General features: G+C 45.3%; 1 protein-coding gene across 24 annotated transcripts in view; it reads left to right on the forward strand.

Annotated features, from left to right (window-relative positions):
- LOC112251651 (disks large homolog 1-like) overlaps nt 1-27995 on the forward strand; it is a 323372-nt gene that overhangs the window by 271045 nt on the left and 24332 nt on the right. For 23 of the 24 annotated variants that reach the window (XM_042322506.1, XM_042322507.1, XM_042322508.1 and 20 more), the window contains 2 exons: nt 8724-8832; nt 21011-21187. In XM_042322506.1, the coding sequence (XP_042178440.1) occupies nt 8724-8832; nt 21011-21187 (286 nt within the window). Of the gene's footprint in view, nt 1-1307; nt 1495-8723; nt 8833-21010; nt 21188-27995 lie in introns of those variants that run through there. The other variant, XM_042322522.1, reaches the window with a different exon arrangement.

A 27995-nucleotide genomic window follows, 5' to 3' on the forward strand; every position in this document is an offset into this window, starting at 1 on the left:
AATGGAGTCCTAAGTCAATGGATACTGTAATGGCATTGAATAGAAAACTACAAAACCAACCAAAAAAAAACTACTTCCTGAATGGATCTTTCTCAAGTTTTCGCCTGCTAAATCAGTTCTGTTATACTCACAGACACAGAGTGTTTTCCATCCAAATCTACCAGTTATATGGAAATTCGCTATTACTTGTGCTAATTCCAGGGCCAGCGTGGGGCCAGTGAACCAGGGCCAGTGTGAGGCCAGTGTACCGGGGCCAGCGTGGGGTCAGTGAACCGGGGCCATTATGAAGGACAGGGGACCCAGATCCAAACTGGGGCAGGAGCATACAGGCCAGAGCTAGGCTGCAGACCAACCATTACCCTTGTACATTAGCCATTGTGTGTGTGTCATTGACTTGGTTCAGCGTGAGGGGTCTTCTCTGCGTGTATGGGCTGGGGGAAAGGTATGGTGTAATAATAATAGAGGCCTTGGCAGTAGTGGTGTGTACTAGGCTGTAGTGGTGTGTACTAGGCAGTAGTGGTGTGTACTAGGCAGTAGTGGTGTGTACTAGGCAGTAGTGGTGTGTACTAGGCTGTAGTGGTGTGTACTAGGCAGTAGTGGTGTGTACTGGGCAGTAGTGGTGTGTACTGGGCTGTAGTGGTGTGTACTGGGCTGTAGTGGTGTGTACTGGGCTGTAGTGGTGTGTACTGGGCAGTAGTGGTGTGTACTGGGCAGTAGTGGTGTGTACTGGGCTGTAGTGGTGTGTACTGGGCAGTAGTGGTGTGTACTGGGCTGTAGTGGTGTGTACTGGGCTGTAGTGGTGTGTACTGGGCTGTAGTGGTGTGTACTGGGCTGTAGTGGTGTGTACTAGGCAGTATACATTTCAGAAAGCCTGTTTAATATACGTTACACAAAGCAGAAAGTGTGTGTGTGTGTGTGTGTGTGTGTGTGTGTGTGTGTGTGTGTGTGTGTGTGTGTGTGTGTGTGTGTGTGTGTGTGTGTGTGTGTGTGTGTGTGTGTGTGTGTGTGTGTGTAATATACGTTACACAGAGCAGAAAGTGTGTGTGCCTGTCAGCCCTGAAGCAAGTTGCCTTGATCAAGGGGAGGGGTGATTGCAGGAATGATAAAGGAGGATGGAGAGGGGGAGAGAGAGGGGGAGAAGGAGGAGGGAGAGAGGAGAGAGAGAGAGGGGGGAGAAAGAGGAGGGAGGAGGGAGAGAGGGAGGGGGGGGGGGGGGAGAGGAGAGAGAGGAGGGAGAGAGAGAGAAGGGAGAGAGAGAGTGCTTTAGCATCTGTTGTGTTTCTCTTTGAGACAAGCTGGAGGAGAGACTGATCGTAGTATCTCTACACACACACACACACACACAGGAGCCAATGTGGAGCAGACGCTAGAGAGAGCTCGTCATCACTACCACACACACACACACACACACCGTCACTGAGAGCGGAGACCAGGCTCTAACTCAGAGAGAAGCACCTTTCACCAGGCAGAAGCTACCCCTCAGCAGAGCACTATGTAAGTACAGCATGTTGGTACAGCTTTGTCTTTCAGAGATAAAACTGTGTGTGGGGTGTGTGTGGGGTGTGTGTGTGTGCTGGTACTCCGGTATGATTAGGTTACTCAGCCTTAATTACATTCCGTGTACAGTAATGGCTCGGGGATGGGTGGTAGGACACTGCAGGCACAGGCAGCAAAGTGCTCTGCTCAGCTCCTTTCTGCTTCATGCTGCTACCTCTATCTGACAACAGAGTAGACGTGCTGCTACCTCTATCTGACAACAGAGTAGACGTGCTGCTACCTCTATCTGACAACAGAGTAGACATGCTGCTACCTCGATCTGACAACAGAGTAGACGTGCTGCTACCTCGATCTGACAACAGAGTAGACGTGCTGCTACCTCTATCTGACAACAGAGTAGACGTGCTGCTACCTCTATCTGACAACAGAGTAGACGTGCTGCTACCTCTATCTGACAACAGAGTAGACGTGCTGCTACCTCTATCTGACAACAGAGTAGACGTGCTGCTACCTCTATCTGACAACAGAGTAGACGTGCTGCTACCTCGATCTGACAACAGAGTAGACGTGCTTCAGCACACAGCGGTTTTCTATTTAGAAAAAAATGCTTATTTAAGGCTAGTCAGGAATTGATCCGAATGTTCTCTGTTCTGGTGTTTCCCTGTGTGTGTTGTTTCAGATGCTGAATTTAGCCCCAGAGGGTTTTTACGGGGGATTGTATTCGCCTCAGTTTAACTTTTTAATATAACTGCTTGGTTCCCCATGGTGGGTGGGTGGACGCTGTGGGCCTTTTCTATCATCTAGGAGGTACTGTATTTTGGAGTGTTTTTCTGCCTCTGTATTTTGATGATGCTGTTGGTGGTGTTGTAGCTGTTGGTGGTGTTGTAGCTGTTGGTGGTGTTGTAGCTGTTGGTGGTGTTGTAGCTGTTGGTGGTGTTGCTGTAGCTGTTGGTGGTGTTGTAGCTGTTGGTGGTGTTGTAGCTGTTGGTGGTGTTGTAGCTGTTGGTGGTGTTGTAGCTGTTGGTGGTGTTGCTGTAGCTGTTGGTGGTGTTGTAGCTGTTGGTGGTGTTGTAGCTGTTGGTGTTGCTGTAGCTGTTGGTGGTGTTGTAGCTGTTGTTGTAGCTGTTGGTGGTGTTGCTGTAGCTGTTGGTGGTGTTGTAGCTGTTGGTGGTGTTGCTGTAGCTGATGGTGGTGTTGTAGCTGTTGGTGGTGTTGTAGCTGTTGGTGGTGTTGTAGCTGTTGGTGGTGTTGTAGCTGTTGGTGGTGTTGTAGCTGTTGGTGTTGCTGTAGCTGTTGGTGGTGTTGTAGCTGTTGTTGTAGCTGTAGCTGTTGGTGGTGTTGTAGCTGTTGGTGGTGTTGCTGTAGCTGATGGTGGTGTTGTAGCTGTTGGTGGTGTTGTAGCTGTTGGTGGTGTTGTAGCTGTTGGTGGTGTTGTAGCTGTTGGTGGTGTTGTAGCTGTTGGTGGTGTTGTAGCTGTTGGTGTTGTTGTAGCTGTTGGTGGTGTTGTAGCTGTTGTTGTAGCTGTTGGTGTTGCTGTAGCTGTTGGTGGTGTTGCTGTAGCTGTTGGTGGTGTTGTAGCTGTTGGTGGTGTTGCTGTAGCTGTTGGTGGTGTTGTAGCTGTTGTTGTAGCTGTTGGTGTTGCTGTAGCTATTGCTGTTGGTGTTGCTGTAGCTGTTGGTGTTGTTGTAGCTGTTGTTGTTGGTGTAGCTGTTGGTGTTGTTGTAGATGTCGTTGTTGTTGGTGTTGCTGTAGCTATTGCTGTAGCTGTTGGTGTTGTTGTAGATGTTGTTGTTGTAGCTGTTGGTGTTGCTGTAGCTATTGCTGTTGGTGTTGTTGTTGTACCTGTTCTTGTAGCTGTTGGTGTTGTTGTAGCTGTTGTGTTGGTGTAGCTGTTGTAGCTGTTGTTGTAGCTGTTTGTTGTTGGTGTTGGTGTAGCTGTTGGTGTTGTTGTTGGTGTAGCTGTTGGTGTAGTTGTTGCTGTTGTTGTAGCTGTTGGTGTAGCTGTTGGTGTTGTAGCTGTTGGTGTTGCTGTTGTTGTTGCTGTAGCTGTTGGTGTCGCTGTTGGTGTTGTTGCTGTAGCTGTTGGTGTTGTTGCTGTTGTTGGTGTTGCTGTTGGTGTTGTTGTAGTTGTTGTAGCTGTTGGGTTTGCTGTTGGTGTTGTTGGTGTTGTTGTAGCTGTTGGTGCTGTTGTTGGTGTTGATGGTGTTGTTGTTGGTGCTGTTGTAGCTGTTTGCTGTTTTTGGTGCTGTTGTAGCTGTTGGTGTTCCTGTAGCTGTTGGTGTTGTAGCTGTTGGTGTTGCTGTTGGTGTTGTAGCTGTTGGTGTTGTTGGTGTTGGTGTTGTTACTCTGTGTATTATGTTGTTGGTGTAGCTGTTGGTGTTGTTACTCTGTATTATGGTTTGTTCCTTTGTGATGTCACCATCACACCCCTATTCCTCCATCAAGGGACCTGTATCCTCAAAATAATCTAAAAACAGCTGTCTGATAATGTAGAGACAACATCTGATCATACACAATGCCCATATCTGATCATTAGGGCTTCCGAGTGGCGCGAGATGCAGTGCTAGAGGCGTCACTACAGTCCCTGGTTCGAATCCAGGCTGCATCACATCCGGCCCGTGATTGGGAGTCCCATAAGGCGGCGCACAATTGGCCCAGTGGCGTCCCGGTTTGGCCAGAGTAGGCCGTCATTGTAAATTAGAATTTGTTCTTCACTGACTTGCCTAGTTAAATAAATAAAAATTATGTATAGAGGACTCAGCCAGGCTTCTTCAAGGTCACCTCATTCAGCCTCCATCTCTCCTCTTCCCTGCTAAAGCCAACCGATTGGAAAAGTGAGATGAGCATTACTACACTATCTAGAACCAAAAAGGGTTCTTTCGCTGTCCCCACAGCAACCCTTTTGGTTCCAGGTAGAACCCGTTTGGGTTCCATGTAGAACCCTTTCCACAGAGTGTTCTACATGGAACCCAAAAGAGTTCTACCTATGGGGACAGCCGCAGAACCCTTTTGGAACCCTTTTTTCTAAGAGTGTATAAAGTAGGCTAAAACATTTGAATTATTCAACAAGTTTTACTGTCTCTTCTGACTGGAGCCATTATAAGCCACCCAGGGTTGAAGCAGGGCTTCTTCTATAAGGCCTACATGAACTGGAGGCAGAATGATGCTTGTCGTCGTCTGTAATAGATGTGTATTCATTGGCTCAGAGCGTTACACTAGTTCTACCAAGCCCTAGATCAGTGTATAACTCTTTCCTAGACATGTCTGCATGGGATAACTGTTTTCAAATCAGTTTTCACTGTCGTGAAAGCTACTGGTAGTCCTCCTCTCATCTTCTCAGGGGAGATGGAGAGATTTGGCCAGATGTTGCAGCCAGAGAGAGATGTAATCAGGTGGACTCTCTCTCTACATCCCCCTCCCTCTCTACACCCCCTCCCTCTCTCGCCCTCTCTACATCCCCCTCCCTCTCTCTACATCCCCTCCCGCTCTCTCTCTCATCCCCCTCTCTCCCTCTCTATATCCCTCTCCCTCTCTACATCCCCCTCTCTCTCTACATCCCCCTCTCTCCTTCCCTCTCTCTCTCTACATCCCCCTCCCTCTCTACATCTCCCTCCCTTTCTACATCCCCCTCTCTACATCTCCCTCCCTCTCCCTCTCTACATCCCCCCTCCCTCTCTACATCTCCCTCCCTCTCTACATCCCCCTCTCTACATCTCCCTCCCCTCCCTCTCTACATCCCCCTCCCTCTCTACATCCCCCTCCTCTCTACATCTCCCTCCCTCTCTACATCTCCCTCCCTCTCTACATCCCCCTCCCTCTCTACATCCCCCTCCCTCTCTCTCTCTCCCTCTCTCTCTCTCTACATCCCTCTCCCTCCCTCTCTACATCCCCCTCCCTCTCTACATCCCCCTCCCTCTCTACATCTCCCTCCCCCCCCTCCCTCTCTACATCCCCCTCCCTCTCTACATCCCCCTCCCTCTCCCTCTCTACATCCCCCTCCCTCTCTACATCCCCCACCCTCTCTCTCTCTCTACATCCCTCTCCCTCTCTCCATCTCCCTCCCTCTCTACATCCCCCCTCTCCCTCTCCTCTCTACATCCCCCTCCCTCTCTACATCCCCCCCCTCTCTACATCCCTCTCCCTCTCTCTCTACATCTCCCTCCCTCTCTCTCTACATCCCCCCCCTCTCTCTACATCCCCCCCTCCCTCTCTACATCCCTCTCCTCTCTACATCTCCCTCCCTCTCTCTCTACATCCCCCTCCCTCTCTCTCTACATCCCCCTCCCTCTCTACATCCCCCTCCCTCTCTACATCCCCCTCCCCCTCTACATCCCCCTCCCTCTCTCTCTCTCTACATCCCTCTCCCTCTCTACATCTCCCTCCCTCTCTACATCCCCCTCCCTCTCTACATCCCCCCCTCTCTACATCCCCTCCCTCTCTACATCCCCCTCCCTCTCTACATCCCCCTCCCTCTCTCTCTCTCTACATCCCTCTCCCTCTCTACATCTCCTCCCTCTCTACATCCCCCTCCCTCTCCCTCTCTACAGCCCTCTCTCTCTTCATCCCCCTCCCCCTCATCCCCTCCCTCTCTACATCCCCTCCCTCTCTACATCCCCCTCCCTCTCCCCTCTCTACATCCCCCTCCCTCTCTACATCCCCCTCCCTCTCTACATCCCCCTCCCCTCTCTACATCCCCTCCCCTCTCTACATCCCCCTCCCTCTCTACATCCCCCTCCCTCTCTACATCCCCTCTCTCCTCTCTACATCCCCCCCCTCTCTACATCCCCTCCCTCTCTACATCCCCCTCCCTCTCTCCCCTCATCCCTCTCTCTCTCTCATCCCTCTCTCCTCTCTACATCCCCTCCCTCTCTACATCCCCTCCCTCTCCCTCTCTACATCCCTCTCTCTCTCATCCCCCTCCCCCTCCCTCTCTACATCCCCCTCCCTCTCTACATCCCCTCCCTCTCTACATCTCCATCTCCCTCCTCTCTACATCCCCTCCCTCTCTACATCCCCCCCTCTCCCTCTCTACATCCCCTCCCTCTCTCTCTACATCCCCCTCCTCTCTCTACATCCCCTCCCCTCTCTACATCCCCCTCCCTCTCTACATCCCCCTCCCTCCCCCCTCCCTCTCATCCCCCTCCCTCTCTCTCTACATCCCCCTCCCTCTCTACATCTCCCTCCCTCTCTACATCCCCCTCCCTCTACATCCCCCTCCCTCTCTCCATCCCCCTCCCTCTCTACATCCCCCTCCCTCTCTACATCCCCTCCCTCTCTACATCCCCCTCCCTCTCTACATCCCCCTCCCTCTCTACATCCCCTCTCCTCTCTCTACATCCCCCTCCCTCTCTACATCCCCCTCCCTCTCTACATCCCCCCCCCTCTCTACATCCCCCTCCCCCTCCCCTCTCTACATCCCCCTCCCTCTCTACATCTCCCTCCCTCTCTACATCCCCCCTCCCTCTCTACATCTCCCTCCCTCTCTACATCCCCCCTCCCTCTCTACATCCCTCTCTCTCTCTCTACATCCCCCCCCCTCTCTACATCCCCCTCCCTCTCTACATCCCCCCCCCTCTCTACATCCCCCTCCTCCCTCTCTCTACATCCCTCTCTCTCTCTACATCCCCCTCCCTCTCTACATCCCCCTCCCTCTCTACATCCCCTCCCTCTCTACATCCCCCTCCTCTCTACATCCCCCCTCCCTCTCTACATCCCCCCTCCCTCTCTACATCCCCCTCCCTCTCTACATCCCCCTCCCTCTCTATCCCCCCCCTCTCTACATCCCCCTCCCTCTCTACATCCCCCTCCCTCTCTACATCCCCCTCCCTCTCTACATCCCCTCCCTCCCTCTCTACATCCCCCCCCCCTCCCCTCTACCTCTCTCTCTCTACATCCCCCTCACTCTCTCTCTACCTCGCTCTCTCACTCTTTCAATTCAATGGGCTTTATTGGCATGGGAAGCGTATGTTTACATTGCGAAAGCAAGTGGAGGAAACAAATGTAGCATTAACAAAAAATTATTACAAATTAACAGTAAACATTGCACTTAAAAAGTTTTTTTAAATATTTTTTTCCAAACAGATATGGGAGTTTGTGGGTCTGTGTGATCTGAGGGAAATATGTGTCTCTAATATGGTCATACATTTGGAAGGAGGTTAGGAAGTGCAGCTCAGTTTCCACCTCATTTTGTGGGTAGTGTGCACGTGGCCTGTCTTCTCTTGAGAGCCAGTTCTGCCTTCGGCAGACTTTCTCAATGGCAAGGCTATGTTCACTGAGTCTGTACATAGTCAAAGATCTCAATAAGTTTGGGTCAGTCACAGTGGTCAGGCATTCTGCCACTATGTACTCTCTGTTTAGGGCCAAATAGCATCCTAGTTTGCTCTGTTTTTTTGGTTGATTATTTCCAGTGTGTCATAGTTATCTTTTTGCTTTGTCGTAATTTGGTTGGGTCTCATTGTGTTGCCGTCCTGTGGGTCTGTTTGTGTTTGAACACAGACAGCTGGCTGTTCATCTCTCTGTAGGTGAGGGCTTTGTGGTGGAAACATGTAAGCATCACTTCCTATTTAGGTGGTTGTAGAATTGAACAAGTCTTATCTGGATGTTGATAACTAGTGGGAATAGTCCTATTTCTGCTCTGCATGCATTGCTTGGAGGTTTTGCGTTGTAAACAATTAATATTTTTGCAGAATCCTGCAATTGGGTGTTTGTCACATTTTGTACATTCTTGGTAGGTCAGTGGACCCATGACCTCACAACCGTAAAGGGCAATGGGTTCTATAACTGATTGGAGTATTTTTAGCCAGATCCTAATTGGGATGTTGAGTTTTATGTTCCATTTGATGGCCATAGAAGTGTTCACAGCCTTGTGGAATTTACCCGTGGTGTTTAGGCCGAGGTCGGTGTAATTATTTGTGTGCTCTAGGGCAACAGTGTAGAATTTTGTATTTGTCTCAGTCTCTCTCCCACTCCCTCTACGTCAGAGTACAATAGTTAAATCTCTCTCTGTCGTAATGTATTCATCGCCAGAAAACAATAAAATCTGCTGTATACCCAAAACAGTCCTATCTTTCCTCTGCAGTACAGAGTGGAATCAGTCTTTGAAGACAGATTCTCTCTCATTTTCCTTCGGAGGATTTTCTCTGTCTCTTTTTTTTTCAGACTACTGTCACTTTTCTCTTTTTTTCATTCAGTTATAATTTCCTCCTCCTTTCCCCCCTGTTTTCCAGAGTACAGTCGGTTTGAAGCCAAGATCCATGATCTACGTGAACAGATGATGAACAGCAGTATCAGCAGTGGCTCTCTGCGGACCAGCCAGAAGAGAACTCTCTATGTCAGGTAATGATTACTCAATTAACCCCTTCATAACCTAGGTCATGTACCTGATGAACCCGTATGATCCTAACCCTTATGATAATGTCTACGGCTTCATCTTCTCACGTCTACACTGTTGTGAAGGAAGTGGACGGGTGATTGCAGCTGTCGCCCTGACAGGCACGCAGCAGATTGCTTTCACCTACAGAGACGATATATACTAGTGTATAGTATATGATCATGTCTATGTGATTATATTATTATTATTATTATGATATATACTAGTGTACAGTATACTAGCCCTGTATCCCGTTATCTGGAGTCTGTTGTCTTTTACTGTCTGGGTACTTTCATAACCTTTAGCTTCATGATGCTATCGATGCACGCTACCATGACTGGCTTTCTGTCTGAGGAGAATAGAAAAGGGAAAACTTTATTGCCCACGTCGACATTGACAATATTCAACCCATAAGGGCAGAGCTCAGGAGCACTGGCCCTTTGTGTCTTCTGTCTGTGTTGACACAGACACTTAAGGTGTTTTCACACTGTTTCCCCTGTCATAACCCCTCACACTGTAACACTGTTTCATGACCCCTCACACTAGACTACTGTCATGACCCCTCACACTAGACTATGACCCCTCACTGTAACACTGTTTCCCCTGTCATGACCCCTCACACTGTAGACTGTTTCTGTCATAACCCCTCACTGTAACACTGTTTCTGTCATGACCCCTCACACTGTAGACTACTGTCATGACCCCTCACGCTGTAGACTACTGTCATGACCCCTCACGCTAGACTACTGTCACATGACCCCTCACGCTAGACTACTGTTTCATGACCCCCTCACGCTAGACTACTGTCATGACATAACCCCTCACACTGTAACACTGTTTCCCTGACTACCCCTCATGACCCTCCCCGCTAGACTACACTGTCATGACCCCTCATAACCCCTCACTACTGTCATGACCCCTCATGTAGACTACTGTCATGACCCTCTCACGCTAGACTACTGACATGACCCCTCACACTAGACTACTGTCATGACCCCTCACACTAGACTACTGTCATAACCCCTCACACTAGACTACTGTCATGACCCCTCACGCTAGACTACTGACATGACCCCTCACGCTAGACTACTGACATGACCCCTCACGCTAGACTACGGTCATGACCCCTCACGCTAGACTACTGTCATGACCCCTCACGCTAGACTACTGTCATGACCCCTCACGCTAGACTACTGTCATGACCCCTCACGCTAGACTACGGTCATGACCCCTCACGCTAGACTACTGTCATGACCCCTCACGCTAGACTACTGTCATGACCCCTCACGCTAGACTACTGTCATGACCCCTCACGCTAGACTACTGTCATGACCCCTCACGCTAGACTACTGTCATGACCCCTCACGCTAGACTACTGTCATGACCCCTCACGCTAGACTACTGTCATGACCCCTCACGCTAGACTACTGTCATGACCCCTCACGCTAGACTACTGTCATGACCCCTCACGCTAGACTACTGTCATGACCCCTCACGCTAGACTACTGACATGACCCTCACACTGTAACTACTGTTTCCCCTGACATAACCCCTCACGCTAGACTACTGTCATGACCCCTCATGCTAGACTACTGTCATGACCCCTCACGCTAGACTACGGTCATGACCCCTCACGCTAGACTACTGTCATGACCCCTCACGCTAGACTACTGACATGACCCCTCACGCTAGACTACGGTCATGACCCCTCACGCTAGACTACTGTCATGACCCCTCACGCTAGACTACTGTCCTGACCCCTCACGCTAGACTACGGTCATGACCCCTCACGCTAGACTACTGTCATGACCCCTCACGCTAGACTACTGTCATGACCCCTCACGCTAGACTACGGTCATGACCCCTCACGCTAGACTACTGTCATGACCCCTCACGCTAGACTACTGTCATGACCCCTCACGCTAGACTACTGTCATGACCCCTCACGCTAGACTACTGTCATGACCCCTCACGCTAGACTACGGTCATGACCCCTCACGCTAGACTACGGTCATGACCCCTCACGCTAGACTACTGTCATGACCCCTCACGCTAGACTACTGTCATGACCCCTCACGCTAGACTACGGTCATGACCCCTCACGCTAGACTACGGTCATGACCCCTCACGCTAGACTACGGTCATGACCCCTCACGCTAGACTACTGTCATGACCCCTCACGCTAGACTACGGTCATGACCCCTCACGCTAGACTACTGTCATGACCCCTCACGCTAGACTACAGACATGACCCCTCACGCTAGACTACGGTCATGACCCCTCACGCTAGACTACTGTCATGACCCCTCACGCTAGACTACGGTCATGACCCCTCACGCTAGACTACTGACATGACCCCTCACGCTAGACTACTGACATGACCCCTCACGCTAGACTACTGTCATGACCCCTCACGCTAGACTACTGTCATGACCCCTCACGCTAGACTACGGTCATGACCCCTCACGCTAGACTACTGTCATGACCCCTCACGCTAGACTACTGACATAACCCCTCACGCTAGACTACGGTCATGACCCCTCACATTGATGCCACAGAAGAGAGAAGATGATGACGTGCAGGTTTGAGGGGGAAAAGCGTGTTCTGTTTTGGGATATTGATTAGCGATTGTCAAGGATGCACAGAAATTCCAAAATAATTTTTAGTTCACAATGATTTGTTTGTAATTTGTGGTCTATAGGCTGAGGGCGCTTCATAAGCTGTTCATTTAACTAGGCAAGTCAGTTAAGAACAAATTCTTATTTACAATGACGGCCTACCCCGGCCAAACCCGGACGACGCTGGGCCAATTTTGAGCCGCCCTATGGGACTCCAAATCACGGCCGGATGTGATACAGCCTGGATTCAAACCAGGGACTGTAGTGACGCCTCTTGCACTGAGATGCAGTGCCTTAGATTGCTCCGCCACTCAGAACCTCTTAAAGGGCCAGCAGCCTTCTTTTGGGTGTACAATTTTCAATTACAGCATTATTTAATCTGCAGTTATTCTTCTGCTATTTATTCTGTTACCAATTAAATATTACATGTTAATATTAGCTTCAAATTACAATTATTATATCATCTTTTAGCTAAATGCAGTTCATTAGCTTCCAAATTGTTAAAACCCAAAGTGCATTGAGGGAATGTTTATTAAAAAAAAATAGATATTGGTTTGTTTTTCAACTTAGCAATGTGAATGCAAAGAGGACGAACAAAGAGGACTCAGATCATAAAATACGTGAAGTGAACTGGCAAAAGAGTTGAGTCCTCATTCAAATGCAGTGTGAATACAAAGAGAACAGACTTCTGTTGGGGGGGGGGTTACCCCCAGAGTTCACTTTAAAGAGGACTGAGATTTTTTGTATTTTTTTTTTAAAGAGGATTATGTGTGAAAACAAATCAAATGTATTTATATAGCCCTTCGTACATCAGCTGATATCTCAAAGTGCTGTACAAAACACCCTTAGGCAACACCACAAACACCCACACACACACACACATATACATTTTCTCCACCATCTGAAGTGAACAGATCCTCTGCACTGATACATTGACTGATGTTAGAGAAGCCATTGTCCTTTATGTTGACTGGAGCCCTGATATGGCTGGTCTTCCTCCATTATGATGTTGACATACAACTGATAATAGAGGCTAGTTTGATTTGTCCATTCAGGCCTCATCTGTGTGGCCATCTAGTGGAAAGCCAGTATGGACCAGCTCCATATTAATGCCCATGATTTTGGAATGAGATGTTGGATGAGCAGGTGTCCACATACCTTTTGGTCATGTGGTGTGCACTCAATAAAAGGCCTCTCCTACAGTATACTGGATAAGGATGTAGAGCAGGTCTCTCCTACAGTATACTGGAGAAGGATGTGGAGCAGGCCTCTCCTACAGTATACTGGAGAAGGATGTAGAGCAGGCCTCTCCTACAGTATACTGGAGAAGGATGTAGAGCAGGCCTCTCCTACAGTATACTGGAGAAGGATGTAGAGGCCTCTCCTAGTATACTGGAGAAGGATGTAGAGCTCTCTCCTACAGTATACTGGAGAAGGATGTAGAGCAGGCCTCTCCTACAGTATACTGGAGAAGGATGTGGAGCAGGCCTCTCCTACAGTATACTGGAGAAGGATGTAGAGCAGGCCTCTCCTACAGTATACTGGAGAAGGATGTAGAGCAGGCCTCTCCTACAGTATACTGGAGAAGGATGTGGAGCAAGCCTCTCCTATAGTATACTGGAGAAGGATGTAGAGCAGGCCTCTCCTACAGTATACTGGAGAAGGATGTAGAGCAGGCCTCTCCTACAGTATACTGGAGAAGGATGTAGAGCAGGCCTCTCCTACAGTATACTGGAGAAGGATGTAGAGCAGGCCTCTCCTACAGTATACTGGAGAAGGATGTGGAGCAAGCCTCTCCTATAGTATACTGGAGAAGGATGTAGAGCAGGCCTCTCCTACAGAATACTGGAGAAGGATGTAGAGCAGGCCTCTCCTACAGTATACTGGAGAAGGATGTAGAGCAGGCCTCCTGTAGGTTTTCACTCCAACCTTAGTTGTAACTAACCTGATTCAGCTTATCAACAAGCTAATTATTAGTTTCTAGTTTTATTAGTCGTGTGTGTACGCGATACACATGATATACACCATCAAACGAAATGCTTACTCGCAGGTTACTTCTCGACAATGAAACAACAATTACAAATAATAATTGAAAAAAATAAATAAATAAGAATACGAACATAAAGTAAATAACCACCCGTCTCTTTGTTGTAAAATCAGGCCATAAAGATCCAAGGACATCAACCACCCGCCAGAATAGAATAAAAAGCTACCGAGAGACTCAGAATAGGAATAAAATCAGTAAATCAGCTTTGTTGTAAATCAGCTCAGCTTTGTTGTAAATCAGTCAGCTTTGTTGTAAATTTATAGTCCAGTATTTTGTTGTAAATCATTTGTTGTTTTGAAAAGGGGCTTTGTAAATTTTGTTGTAAATCAGCTTTGTTGTAAATCAGCTTTGTTGTAAATCAGCTTTGTTGTAAATCAGCTTTGTTGTAAATCAGCTTTGTGCAAGCTTTGTGCAATTTAAAGGTCAAAATACACTGCATTTCAAACAGTCATGAATAATCGAATGAATTCAGGTTGAAGTTATACCGAGGCTAAATATACAATGCATTCGGAAAGTATTCAGACCCCTTCACTTTTTCCACATTTTGTTACGTTACAGCCTCATTCTAAAATTGATTGATTTAATATATATTTTCCCCATCAATCTACACACAATACCCCAAGCAAAAACATTTTTTTATATATATATATATATATTTATATATATATATATTTGCAAATGTATTAAAAATAAAAAACTGATATCACATTTACGGAAGTATTCAGACCCTTTACTCAGTACTTTGTTGAAACAGGTTTTTATGTTTTATACATTGATAAAAACTGAAACATCACATTTACTCAGTACTTTGTTGAAACACCTTTGGCAGCGATTACAGCGTTGAGTCTTCTTGGGTATGATGCTACAAGCTTGGTACACCTGTATTTGGGGAGTTTCTCCCATTCTTCTCTGCAGATCCTCTCAACCTCTGTCAAGTTGGATGGGGAGCGATGCTGCACAGCTATTTTCAGGTCTCTCCAAAGATGTTTGATAGGGTTCATGTCAGGGCTTTGGCTGGGCCACTCAAGGACATTCAGAGACTTGTCCTGAAGCCACTCCTGCGTTGTCTTGGCTGTGTGCTTAGGGTTGTTGTCCTGTTGGAAGGTGAACCTTCGCCCCAGTCTGAGGTCCTGAGTGCTCTGGAGCAGGTTTTCATCAAGGATCTCTCTGTACTTTGCTCCGTTCATCTTTCCCTCGATCCTGACTAGTCTCCCAGTCCCTGACGCTGAAAAACATCCCCACAGCATGATGCTGCCACCACCATGCTTCACTGTAGGGATGGTGCCAGGTTTCCTTCAGATGTGACGCTTGGCATTCAGGTCAAAGAGTTCAATCTTGGTTTCATCAGACCAGAGAATCTTGTTTCTTATGGTCTGAGAGTCTTTAGGTGCCTTTTGGCAAACTCCAAGTGGGCTGCCATGAGCCTTTTACTGAGGAGTGACTTCCGTCTGGCCACTCTCCCATAAAGGCCTGATTGGTGGAGTGCTGCAGAGATGGTTATCCTTCTGGAAGGTTCTCCCATCTCAACAGAGGAACTTTGGAACTCTGTCAGAGAGACCATTGGGTTCTTGGTCACCTCCAAGGCCCTTCTCCCCCGATTGCTCAGTTTGGACGTGGGCGGCCAGCTCTTGGAAAAGTTTTGGTGGTTCCAAACTTCTTCCATTTAAGAATGATGGAGGCCACTGTGTTCTTGGGGACTTTTAATGCTGCATCCATCTTTTTGTACCCTTCCCCAGATCCGTGCCTCGACACAATCCTGTCTGGGAGCTCTACGGACAATTCCTTCGACCTCATAGCTTAGTTTTTTGCTCTGACATGTACTGTCAACTGTGGGACCTTTATATAGACAGGTTGTGTGCCTTTCCAAATCATGTCCAATCAATTTAATTTACTACAGGTGGACTCCAAATCAAGTTGATGATCAATGGAAACAGGATGCACCTGAGCTAAATTTCAAGTTTCATAGCAAGTGATCTGAATACTTATGAAAATTAGGTGTTTCTGTTTTTGTTCTTAGTAAATTTGCAAATATTTCTAAAAAACAGTTTTTGCTTTGTCATTATGGGATATTGTGTGTAGATTGATGATGGACATTTTTTATTTAATCAATTTTAGAATAATGCTGTAACGTAACAAAATATGATATAAGTGAAGGGGTCTGAATACTTTCTGAATGCGCTCTGTGGGTGTGTGTGAGTGCAGAGAATCAGACCAGTTCAAGTGTTCAGCAGTCTGATGGCTTGTAGATACCAACAGGCTCAGAGACAGTTTCTATCAGACCTCATGCTCCGATACCATCTGTCTGACGGTAAGGGAGGGAACAGCTCGTGGCTGGGGAGCAGGTGTCCTGGATGGGTGGGGGGCATGGTCCCAGAGATGTACTGGGCCGTCTTCACCACCCGCTGGAGGGCTTTGCGGTCGTGGACGGAGCAATTCCCATACCAGGCCGAGATGCAATCGGTCAGGACGCTCTCGATGGTGCAGCGGTCCACTCGGTTAGCTTAGGGTTGGAGTGAAAACCTACAGGACGTTAGCTCTCCAGGAACAGGGTTGGAGAGTCCTGATATAGAGGGATATGTGGAGAAGGATGCAGTCCCAGTGGTTTGATTCCCTCTCTCTCTAACAGGATTAGTCTCTCTGCTAGGGGATGTTCAGGAGAATGAAACTCAAACCAGTTCCTAAAACCATCCTTCTTACTTTGCGCTGACACATACTTCCAGCAACAGAAAATATACTGCATTATGGAAATCCAAGCTTTGCAGAATTATTTTATTTTACAGCCCTCTAGAACTGCATGCATAAAATTAGCACTCCATGTCACATAGGGAAGTCATAGCAAACACACAACCAAGGGCTAGTATGCCACTGCTCAAACATCTAGCCTTAGTTATTTTTTTAATATAATTTTTTATTTATTTAGCTTTTATTTAACTAGGCAGGCAAGTCCGTTAAGAACTCATTCTTATTTACAATGACAGTCCTAGGAATAGTGGGTTAACTGCCTTGTTTACACCTTGTCAGCTCGGGGATTCGATCTAGCAACCTTTCGGTTACTGGCCCAACGCTCTAACCACTCTAGGCTACCGGCCTCCTCTGTGGGTTTAATTAACAACATCTCCACATTAGAATAACTCAATCAGTGACCTTGGGGGCCAACTCAATCCCAACCTTGGGGGCCAATGTTTTGTGGGGGTGGGGGGGCTTTCTTGATTTGAAGGGTAAAAAATATATATAGATGGATTGTTCATACCGATCTATAAAATATAAAATAAAATAAAAAAGTAGATATCTGTGATGCTTTAGGCTAAGCTGAGCTACGACCTTCTAAAGTCGAGGATTCATTTTGTGTATTTAATATAGGCTATCTCAATAAACAATCATTAAAAAGTGGGAGACGGCATTACTTTTTTTTATGTGAAAATAGGTGGGGGGGGCTGTATATGTCCCAGAGGCCTCTACAGAGGAACAATTATTACAGGAGAGTTTGGGTCAGTTTCCTTTAAGGCCTGCCCTCAGGTGTATCTTGTAGCATCTACTTTTCTAGTCTTCCAGCTGTATTGTCGTCCATCTCATTCCTGCAGAGGAGAGGCTAGAAAACAGAGAACCACACATTAGCTGTTTTTTTACCCTTGCTGTTTTAATGCTCCTGGCTCTGGCAGCTGTACGACAGTCAGATTTAGTCTTCCCTTTAACAGCGTACGTAGAGATGGAAACACAGAGGAAGCCTGACTGGCTCGGTGGATGATCTCATAGCAGACAGAGACAATTATTTACACTCTTCTGTTTTATTGATCGGTAAAAACACAAACTAAGAAAGGCCTGTAGAATCCTGGAATGGCCCGCTTGATGTTTTTTGTAATGATCTGGAGTGACATTTACAGCTGGGGCTGTGTGTGTTCCTGTAAGGACCTGTATCAAGATATTTATTTCACTCAGAGTGGAAGTGTTTGTGCTCAGTACTGAACGGGAAGAGGATCCCCGCCGCTCTATTAGAGTACAATATGCTCTTCATAAACATTGTTCTTATCAGACTACACTAACATGATGCACCATGGGTTATCAGACTACACTAACATGATGCACCGTGGGTTATCAGACTACACTAACATGATGCACCATGGGTTATCAGACTACACTAACATGATGCACCATGGGTTATCAGACTACACTAACATGATGCACTGTGGGTTATCAGACTACACTAACATGATGCACCATGGGTTATCAGACTACACTAACATGATGCACCATGGGTTATCAGACTACACTAACATGATGCACCATGGGTTATCAGACTACACTAACATGATGCACCATGGGTTATCAGACTACACTAACATGATGCACCATGGGTTATTATCAGACTACACTAACATGATGCACCATGGGTTATTATCAGACTACACTAACATGATGCACCATGGGTTATTATCAGACTACACTAACATGATGCACCATGGGTTATTATCAGACTACACTAACATGATGCACCATGGGTTATTATCAGACTACACTAACATGATGCACCATGGGTTATTATCAGACTACACTAACATGATGCACCATGGGTTATCAGACTACACTAACATGATGCACCATGGGTTATCAGACTACACTAACATGATGCACCATGGGTTATCAGATTACACTAACATGATGCACCATGGGTTATCAGACTACACTAACATGATGCACCATGGGTTATCAGACTACACTAACATGATGCACCGTGGGTTATCAGACTACACTAACATGATGCACCATGGGTTATCAGACTACATTAACATGATGCACCATGGGTTATCAGACTACACTAACATGATGCACCGTGGGTTATCAGACTACACTAACATGATGCACCATGGGTTATTATCAGACTACACTAACATGATGCACCATGGGTTATCAGACTACACTAACATGATGCACCATGGGTTATCAGACTACACTAACATGATGCAACGTGGGTTATTATCAGACTACATTAACATGATGCACCGTGGGTTATGATGATGATGCAACATGGGTTAGAATGTTAGTTATTACTGAGTAATTGCAATGTTAAGGTTATTACTGATCATTGTTCTCAATGCTCGTTCATATTATTATTATTTTTTACCTTTATTTAACCAGGCAAGTCAGTTAAGAACATATTCTTATTTTCAATGACGGCCTGGGAACAGGCCGTATGATTCATTTAAATACCATCGAGTTGTTGCTATGATTATTACAGTAGAAAGGCATGGTGCACTACACTAACATGCATTCTGTTTTCTCTACAGTACCTTCAGTATGTGGACTTTACATTTTTCTGACCCTGTTTTTCCTAGTATTCCAGCTTTCTCAGCTCCATCTGTCCTAGTGCTGCAGTACAGCCCTGTTTTATTGATGATGGACAGACACAGGGATGAGGCAGTACAGCCCTGTTTTATTGATGGACAGACACAGGGATGAGGCAGTACAGCCCTGTTTAATTGATGAAGGACAGACACAGGGATGAGGCAGTACAGCCCTGTTTTATTGATGAAGGACAGACACAGGGATGAGGCAGTACAGCCCTGTTTTATTGATGGACAGACACAGGGATGAGGCAGTACAGCCCTGTTTTATTGATGAAGGACAGACACAGGGACTGAGGCAGTACAGCCCTGTTTTATTGATGGACAGACACAGGGATGAGGCAGTACAGCCCTGTTTTATTGATGGACAGACACAGGGATGAGGCAGTACAGCCCTGTTTTATTGATGATGGACAGACACAGGGATGAGGCAGTACAGCCCCGTTTTATTGACAATGGAAAGACACGAGGATGAGGCAGTACAGCCCTGTTTTATTCATGAAGGACAGACACAGGGACGAGGCAGTACAGCCCTGTTTTATTGATGGACAGACACAGGGATGAGGCAGTACATCCCTGTTTTATTGATGAAGGACAGACACAGGGATGAGGCAGTATAGCCCTGTTTTATTGATGAAGGACAGACATGGAGATGAGGCTGGCAGGCTGGATGCAAGGGGGACGGCTGTTACTTCAGCTCCAGTTCCTTAGCAGGCAGATGCACACAATGTCAAGGTTCTGCAGTTGGTAAAGCTCTCCTGAGCTGTGCTTTGCGTGCTGCATATGTTTGGCATCTATTCAGGAATCACTCATATCTATTTTAATATGGAACACCTGCTCAGTCCCTGTGACCTATATCTGAACTCAGTCCATCCATCTTTCTCATGCTTCACCTGTCTCTTCTGGACAGACAGACTCTCTGACATGAGCATTGTGGACCACGTCATCACACACCAAGCTCAGGTGGAAAATCATGCTCACTCTCTTTGCCTTCCCTGTGTGTTTTTGTGTTGTGTATTTACATTTAAAAAGATCTCCCCTGATGTAGTTTTTTTTCTCACAGGACCTCATGAAATCATTCTCCTTAACTAACAGCTCGCTAATAATGTGAAATATGTATTTTTACTGAAGGATTTGTCATTGAGTTTGTCGTGTTGTTTCTTTCTCCCAGTTTGACAAGACAGTTCCACCCTCATCTATTGTTGTTGTCTGCATGGCGCTGTTTGATGATGTACTGTTGTTTCTCTCCCTCCAGGGCTCTGTTTGATGATGTACTGTTGTTTCTCTCCCTCCAGGGCGCTGTTTGATGATGTACTGTTGTTTCTCTCCCTCCAGGGCGCTGTTTGATGATGTACTGTTGTTTCTCTCCCTCCACTGTTGTTTCTCTCCCTCCAGGGCGCTGTTTGATGATGTACTGTTGTTTCTCTCCCTCCAGGGCGCTGTTTGATGATGTACTGTTGTTTCTCTCCCTCCAGGGCTCTGTTTAATGATGTACTGTTGTTTCTCTCCCTCCAGGGCTCTGTTTAATGATGTACTGTTGTTTCTCTCCCTCCAGGGCGCTGTTTAATGATGTACTGTTGTTTCTCTCCCTCCAGGGCGCTGTTTAATGATGTACTGTTGTTTCTCTCCCTCCAGGGCTGTTGTTTCTCTCCCTCCAGGGCGCTGTTTGATGATGTACTGTTGTTTCTCTCCCTCCAGGGCGCTGTTTGATGATGTACTGTTGTTTCTCTCCCTCCAGGGCGTGTTTGATGATGTACTGTTGTTTCTCTCCCTCCAGGGCGCTGTTTGATGATGTACTGTTGTTTCTCTCCCTCCAGGGCGCTGTTTGATGATGTACTGTTGTTTCTCTCCCTCCAGGGCGCTGTTTGATGATGTACTGTTGTTTCTCTCCCTCCAGGGCGCTGTTTAATGATGTACTGTTGTTTCTCTCCCTCCAGGGCGCTGTTTAATGATGTACTGTTGTTTCTCTCCCTCCAGGGCGCTGTTTAATGATGATGTTCTGTTGTTTCTCTCCCTCCAGGGCGCTGTTTGATGATGTACTGTTGTTTCTCTCCCTCCAGGGCGCTGTTTGATGATGTACTGTTGTTTCTCTCCCTCCAGGGCGCTGTTTGATGATGTACTGTTGTTTCTCTCCCTCCAGGGCGCTGTTTGACTATGACCGGGCGAAGGACTCGGGGCTGCCCAGCCAGGGGCTCAACTTCCACTTTGGAGACATACTTCATGTGGTGAATGCCTCCGATGACGAGTGGTGGCAGGCACGGCAGGTGACCCATGAAGGAGAGGTGGAAGAGGTTGGAGTCATCCCCAGCAGGAGGAGGTAAGAGGTTAAGGGTTAGAAGCTGGTGCTCAGGGTTCGGAGTACCTACTGTTTTAACATGTTGTCTTTCCCTGGGATTGAAGTTTCCCAACCCTGGTTCTGTGTCTCCAACACTGAAATTGTGTGTGTGTGTGTGAGCCAGCCAGCCAGCCCAGTGCTGGCCTTATCCCTGGGCACAGCTTGGTGTGAATGCTGATGCCACTGTGACTGGCGTCATAAGGGCACCATAGGGGCAGAGAGTATACCCACAACCACCATTTTTTTTGTTTAAGCCAAGGATTGTAATTAGGTGTGGTACTGCAGTCTTTTCAGTGAAAATCTTCTCTGTGGCAAAAAAAAAGAAGTTGCCATCGAAACAAAAAAGCCACCCATCGGTCTTACACGAACTCTGTTCATTCAGCAACCCTTTGACGTCAGTAACACATTATCACATCTTACTCTGCAATCAGCTGTTTCATTAAGCTTGAGACTTCAAACACCCAACAGTTTCTATCTCTCTCACACACACACACACACACACACACACACACACACACACACACACACACACTGTCGAGCTTCCCCTCTTATTTCCCCCTCCATCGCTCTCTCACCCTACAGTTTCTATCTCTCTCTCACACACACACACACACACACACACACACACACTGTCGAGCTTCCCCTCTTATTTCCCCCTCCATCGCTCTCTCACCCTACAGTTTCTATCTCTCTCTCACACACACACACACACTGTCGAGCTTCCCCTCTTATTTCCCCCCTCCATCGCTCTCTCACCCTACAGAGGGGTGGCGGACAGATGATAATTGGGCTTCTCACCTGACTCTGGTTCATTTGTCACCTTGGAATGATCAGATGGCAGCAGTAGAAGCAGTAGAAGTAGCAGCAGTAGTAGTAGTAGAAGATGTAGTAGTAGTAGAAGATGCAGTAGTAGTAGAAGATGCAGTAGTAGTAGAAGATGCAGTAGCAGCAGTAGTAGAAGATGCAGTAGCAGCAGTAGTAGAAGATGCAGTAGTAGTAGTAGAAGATGCAGTAGTAGTAGTAGTAGAAGGTGCCGTAGTAGAAGATGCAGTAGTAGTAGTAGCAGTAGTAGCAGCAGCAGTAGTAGTAGTAGCAGTAGTAGTAGCAGCAGTAGTAGTAGTAGTAGCAGCAGGAGTAGTAGAAGATGCAGTAGTAGTAGAAGATGTAGTAGCAGCAGCAGTAGTAGTAGTAGTAGTAGTAGCAGCAGTAGTAGTAGTAGTAGTAGTAGTAGTAGTAGTAGTAGTAGTAGTAGTAGCAGCAGGAGTAGTAGAAGATGTAGTAGTAGAAGATGCAGTAGTAGTAGTAGAAGATGCCGTAGTAGTAGAAGATGCCGTAGTAGTAGAAGATGCAGTAGTAGTAGTAGAAGATGCAGTAGTAGTGGAAGATGCAGTAGTAGTAGTAGAAGATGCAGTAATAGTAGTAGCAGCAGTAGTAGTAGTAGCAGCAGTAGTATTAGTAGAAGATGTAGTAGCAGCAGCAGCAGCAGCAGTAGTAGTAGTAGTAGTAGAAGATGCAGCAGTAGTAGTAGCAGCAGCAGTAGTAGTAGAAGATGTTGTTGTAGTAGTAGTAGAAGATGTAGTAGTAGTAGTAGTAGAAGATGTAGTAGCAGCAGTAGTAGTAGTAGTAGAAGATGTAGTAGCATCAGTAGTAGTAGTAGTAGAAGATGTAGTAGTAGAAGATAGTAGTAGCAGCAGCAGTAGTAGCAGCAGTTGTAGTAGTATTAGTAGAAGATGTAGTAGTAGTAGTAGTAGAAGATGTAGTAGTAGAAGATGCGGTAGCAGCAGTAGTAGAAGATGCAGTAGTAGTAGCAGTAATAGCAGTAGAAGTAGTAGTAGTAGTAGTAGAAGATGCAGTAGTAGCAGCAGGAGTAGTAGAAGATCCAGTAGTAGCAGTAGAAGATGCAGTAGTAGAAGATGCAGTTGTAGTGGTAGAAGATGCAGTAATAGTAGTAGCAGCAGTAGTAGTAGTAGCAGCAGTAGTATTAGTAGAAGATGTAGTAGTAGCAGCAGCAGCAGTAGTAGCAGTAGTAGTAGTAGTAGAAGATGCAGCAGTAGTAGTAGCAGCAGCAGTAGTAGTAGAAGATGTAGTAGTAGTAGAAGATGTAGTAGCAACAGTAGTAGTAGTAGTAGTAGTAGAAGATGTAGTAGCAGCAGTAGTAGTAGTAGTAGTAGAAGATGTAGTAGCATCAGTAGTAGTAGTAGTAGAAGATGCAGTAGTAGTAGTAGTAGTAGTAGTAGCAGCAGTTGTAGTAGTATTAGTAGAAGATGTAGTAGTAGAAGATGTAGTAGTAGAAGATGCGGTAGCAGCAGTAGTAGAAGATGTAGTAGCAGTAATAGCAGTAGAAGTAGTAGTAGTAGTAGTAGAAGATGCAGTAGTAGCAGCAGGAGTAGTAGAAGATCCAGTAGTAGCAGTAGAAGATGCAGTAGTAGAAGATGCAGTAGTAGTGGTAGAAAATGTAGTAGTAGTAGTAGTAGCGGCCGTTGTAGTAGTAGCAGCTGTAGTATTAGTAGAAGATGCAGCTGTAGTAGTAGTAGAAGATGTAGTAGTAGTAGCAGCAGCAGTAGTATTCGTAGTATTAGTAGAAGATGTAGTAGTAGAAGATGTAGTAGCAGCAGTAGTAGTAGTAGTAGTAGAAGATGCAGTAGTAGAAGAAAGTAGTAGTAGCAGCAGCAGTAGTAGCAGCAGTTGTAGTAGTAGAAGATGCAGCAGTAGTAGTAATAGTAGAAGATGTAGTAGCAGGAGCAGTAGAAGTAGTAGAAGATGCAGCCGTAGTAGTAACAGCAGTTGTAGTAGTAGTAGAAGATGCAGCAGTAGTAGTAGTAGAAGATCTAGCAGTAGTAGTAGCAGCAGTTGTAGTAGTAGTAGAAGATGTAGTAGTAGCAGCAGTAGTTGTAGCAGCAGTAGTAGTAGAAGATGCAGCAGTAGTAGTAGTAGAAGATCTAGCAGTAGTAGTAGTAGCAGCAGTTGTAGTAGTAATAGTAGAAGATGCAGCAGTAGTAGCAGCAGTTGTAGTAGTAGTAGAAGATACAGTAGTAGTAGCAGCAGTAGTAGTAGAAGATGCAGTAGTAGTAGTAGAAGATGCAGCAGTAGTAGTAGTAGTAGACGATGCAGTAGTAGTAGTAGACGATGTAGTAGTAGTAGTAGACAATGCAGTAGTAGTAGTAGTAGCAGCAGTAGTAGTAGTAACAGTAGTAGTAGTAGTAACAGTAGTAGTAACAGCGGTCATGGTAATAACAACAGTAGTAATAACAGTAGTAGTAGTAGTAACAGTAGTAGTAACAGCGGTCATGGTAATAACAACAGTAGTAATAACAGTAGTAGTAACAGTAGTAGTAACAGCGGTCATGGTAATAACAACAGTAGTAGTAGTAACAGTTGTAGTGACAGCGGTCATGGTAATAATAACAGTAGTAGTAACAGTAGTAGTAGTAGTAGTAACAGTTGTAGTGACAGCGGTCATGGTAATAACAACAGTAGTAATAACAGTAGTAGTAGTAGTAACAGTAGTAGTGACAGCGGTCATGGTAATAATAACAGTAGTAGTAGTAGTAACAGTAGTAGTGACAGCGGTCATGGTAATAACAACAGTAGTAATAACAGTAGTAGTAGTAGTAACAGTAGTAGTGACAGCGGTCATGGTAATAACAACAGTAGTAATAACAGTAGTAGTAGTAGTAACAGTAGTAGTGACAGCGGTCATGGTAATAATAACAGTAGTAGTAGTAGTAACAGTAGTAGTGACAGCGGTCATGGTAATAACAACAGTAGTAATAACAGTAGTAGTAGTAGTAACAGTAGTAGTAACAGCGGTCATGGTAATAACAACAGTAGTAATAACAGTAGTAGTAGTAACAGTAGTAGTGACAGCGGTCATGGTAATAACAACAGTAGTAATAACAGTAGTAGTAGTAGTAACAGTAGTAGTGACAGCGGTCATGGTAATAACAACAGTAGTAATAACAGTAGTAGTAGTAGTAACAGTAGTAGTGACAGCGGTCATGGTAATAACAACAGTAGTAATAACAGTAGTAGTAGTAATAACAGTAGTAGTGACAGCGGTCATGGTAATAACAACAGTAGTAATAACAGTAGTAGTAGTAGTGACAGCGGTCATGGTAATAACAACAGTAGTAATAACAGTAGTAGTAGTAGTAACAGTAGTAGTGACAGCGGTCATGGTAATAACAACAGTAGTAATAACAGTAGTAGTAGTAGTGACAGCGGTCATGGTAATAACAACAGTAGTAATAACAGTAGTAGTAGTAGTAACAGTAGTAATAACAGTAGTAGTAGTAGTAGTAGTAGTAGTAACAGTAGTAGTGACAGCGGTCATGGTAATAATAACAGTAGTAGTAGTAGTAACAGTAGTAGTGACAGCGGTCATGGTAATAACAACAGTAGTAATAACAGTAGTAGTAGTAGTAACAGTAGTAGTGACAGCGGTCATGGTAATAACAACAGTAGTAATAACAGTAGTAGTAGTAGTAACAGTAGTAGTGACAGCGGTCATGGTAATAATAACAGTAGTAGTAGTAGTAACAGTAGTAGTGACAGCGGTCATGGTAATAACAACAGTAGTAGTAGTAACAGTAGTAGTGACAGCGGTCATGGTAATAACAACAGTAGTAATAACAGTAGTAGTAGTAGTAGTAACAGTAGTAGTGACAGCGGTCATGGTAATAATAACAGTAGTAGTAGTAGTAACAGTAGTAGTGACAGCGGTCATGGTAATAACAACAGTAGTAATAACAGTAGTAGTAGTAGTGACAGCGGTCATGGTAATAACAACAGTAGTAATAACAGTAGTAGTAACAGTAGTAGTGACAGCGGTCATGGTAATAACAACAGTAGTAATAACAGTAGTAGTAGTAGTGACAGCGGTCATGGTAATAACAACAGTAGTAATAACAGTAGTAGTAGTAGTAACAGTAGTAGTGACAGCGGTCATGGTAATAACAACAGTAGTAATAACAGTAGTAGTAGTAGTGACAGCGGTCATGGTAATAACAACAGTAGTAATAACAGTAGTAGTGACAGCGGTCATGGTAATAACAACAGTAGTAATAACAGTAGTAGTAGTAGTAACAGTAGTAGTGACAGCGGTCATGGTAATAACAACAGTAGTAATAACAGTAGTAGTAGTAGTAACAGTAGTAGTGACAGCGGTCATGGTAATAACAGTAGTAGTAATAACAGTAGTAGTAGTAATAACAGTAGTAGTGACAGCGGTCATGGTAATAACAACAGTAGTAATAACAGTAGTAGTAGTAGTGACAGCGGTCATGGTAATAACAACAGTAGTAATAACAGTAGTAGTAGTAGTAACAGTAGTAGTGACAGCGGTCATGGTAATAACAACAGTAGTAATAACAGTAGTAGTAGTAGTGACAGCGGTCATGGTAATAACAACAGTAGTAATAACAGTAGTAGTAGTAGTAACAGTAGTAGTGACAGCGGTCATGGTAATAACAACAGTAGTAATAACAGTAGTAGTAGTAGTGACAGCGGTCATGGTAATAACAACAGTAGTAATAACAGTAGTAGTAGTAGTAACAGTAGTAGTGACAGCGGTCATGGTAATAACAACAGTAGTAGTAGTGACAGCGGTCATGGTAATAACAACAGTAGTAATAACAGTAGTAGTAGTAGTGACAGCGGTCATGGTAATAATAACAGTAGTAGTAGTAGTAACAGTAGTAGTGACAGCGGTCATGGTAATAACAACAGTAGTAATAACAGTAGTAGTAGTAGTAACAGTAGTAGTGACAGCGGTCATGGTAATAACAACAGTAGTAATAACAGTAGTAGTAGTAGTAACAGTAGTAGTGACAGCGGTCATGGTAATAATAACAGTAGTAGTAGTAGTAACAGTAGTAGTGACAGCGGTCATGGTAATAACAACAGTAGTAATAACAGTAGTAGTAGTAGTAACAGTAGTAGTGACAGCGGTCATGGTAATAATAACAGTAGTAGTAGTAGTAACAGTAGTAGTGACAGCGGTCATGGTAATAACAACAGTAGTAATAACAGTAGTAGTAGTAGTAACAGTAGTAGTGACAGCGGTCAGGTAATAATAACAGTAGTAGTAGTAGTAACAGTAGTAGTGACAGCGGTCATGGTAATAACAACAGTAGTAATAACAGTAGTAGTAGTAGTAACAGTAGTAGTGACAGCGGTCATGGTAATAATAACAGTAGTAGTAGTAGTAACAGTAGTAGTGACAGCGGTCATGGTAATAACAACAGTAGTAGTAGTAGTAACAGTAGTAGTGACAGCGGTCATGGTAATAACAACAGTAGTAATAACAGTAGTAGTAGTAGTAACAGTAGTAGTGACAGCGGTCATGGTAATAATAACAGTAGTAGTAGTAGTAACAGTAGTAGTGACAGCGGTCATGGTAATAACAACAGTAGTAATAACAGTAGTAGTAGTAGTGACAGCGGTCATGGTAATAACAACAGTAGTAATAACAGTAGTAGTAGTAGTAACAGTAGTAGTGACAGCGGTCATGGTAATAACAACAGTAGTAATAACAGTAGTAGTAGTAGTGACAGTCATGTAATAACAACAGTAGTAATAACAGTAGTAGTAACAGTAGTAGTGACAGCGGTCATGGTAATAACAACAGTAGTAATAACAGTAGTAGTAGTAGTGACAGCGGTCATGGTAATAACAACAGTAGTAATAACAGTAGTAGTAGTAGTAACAGTAGTAGTGACAGCGGTCATGGTAATAATAACAGTAGTAATAACAGTAGTAGTAGTAGTGACAGCGGTCATGGTAATAACAA

The sequence above is a fragment of the Oncorhynchus tshawytscha genome, linkage group LG05 (assembly GCF_018296145.1).
Source record: "Oncorhynchus tshawytscha isolate Ot180627B linkage group LG05, Otsh_v2.0, whole genome shotgun sequence".
In the NCBI taxonomy this organism is placed as follows: domain Eukaryota; kingdom Metazoa; phylum Chordata; class Actinopteri; order Salmoniformes; family Salmonidae; genus Oncorhynchus; species Oncorhynchus tshawytscha.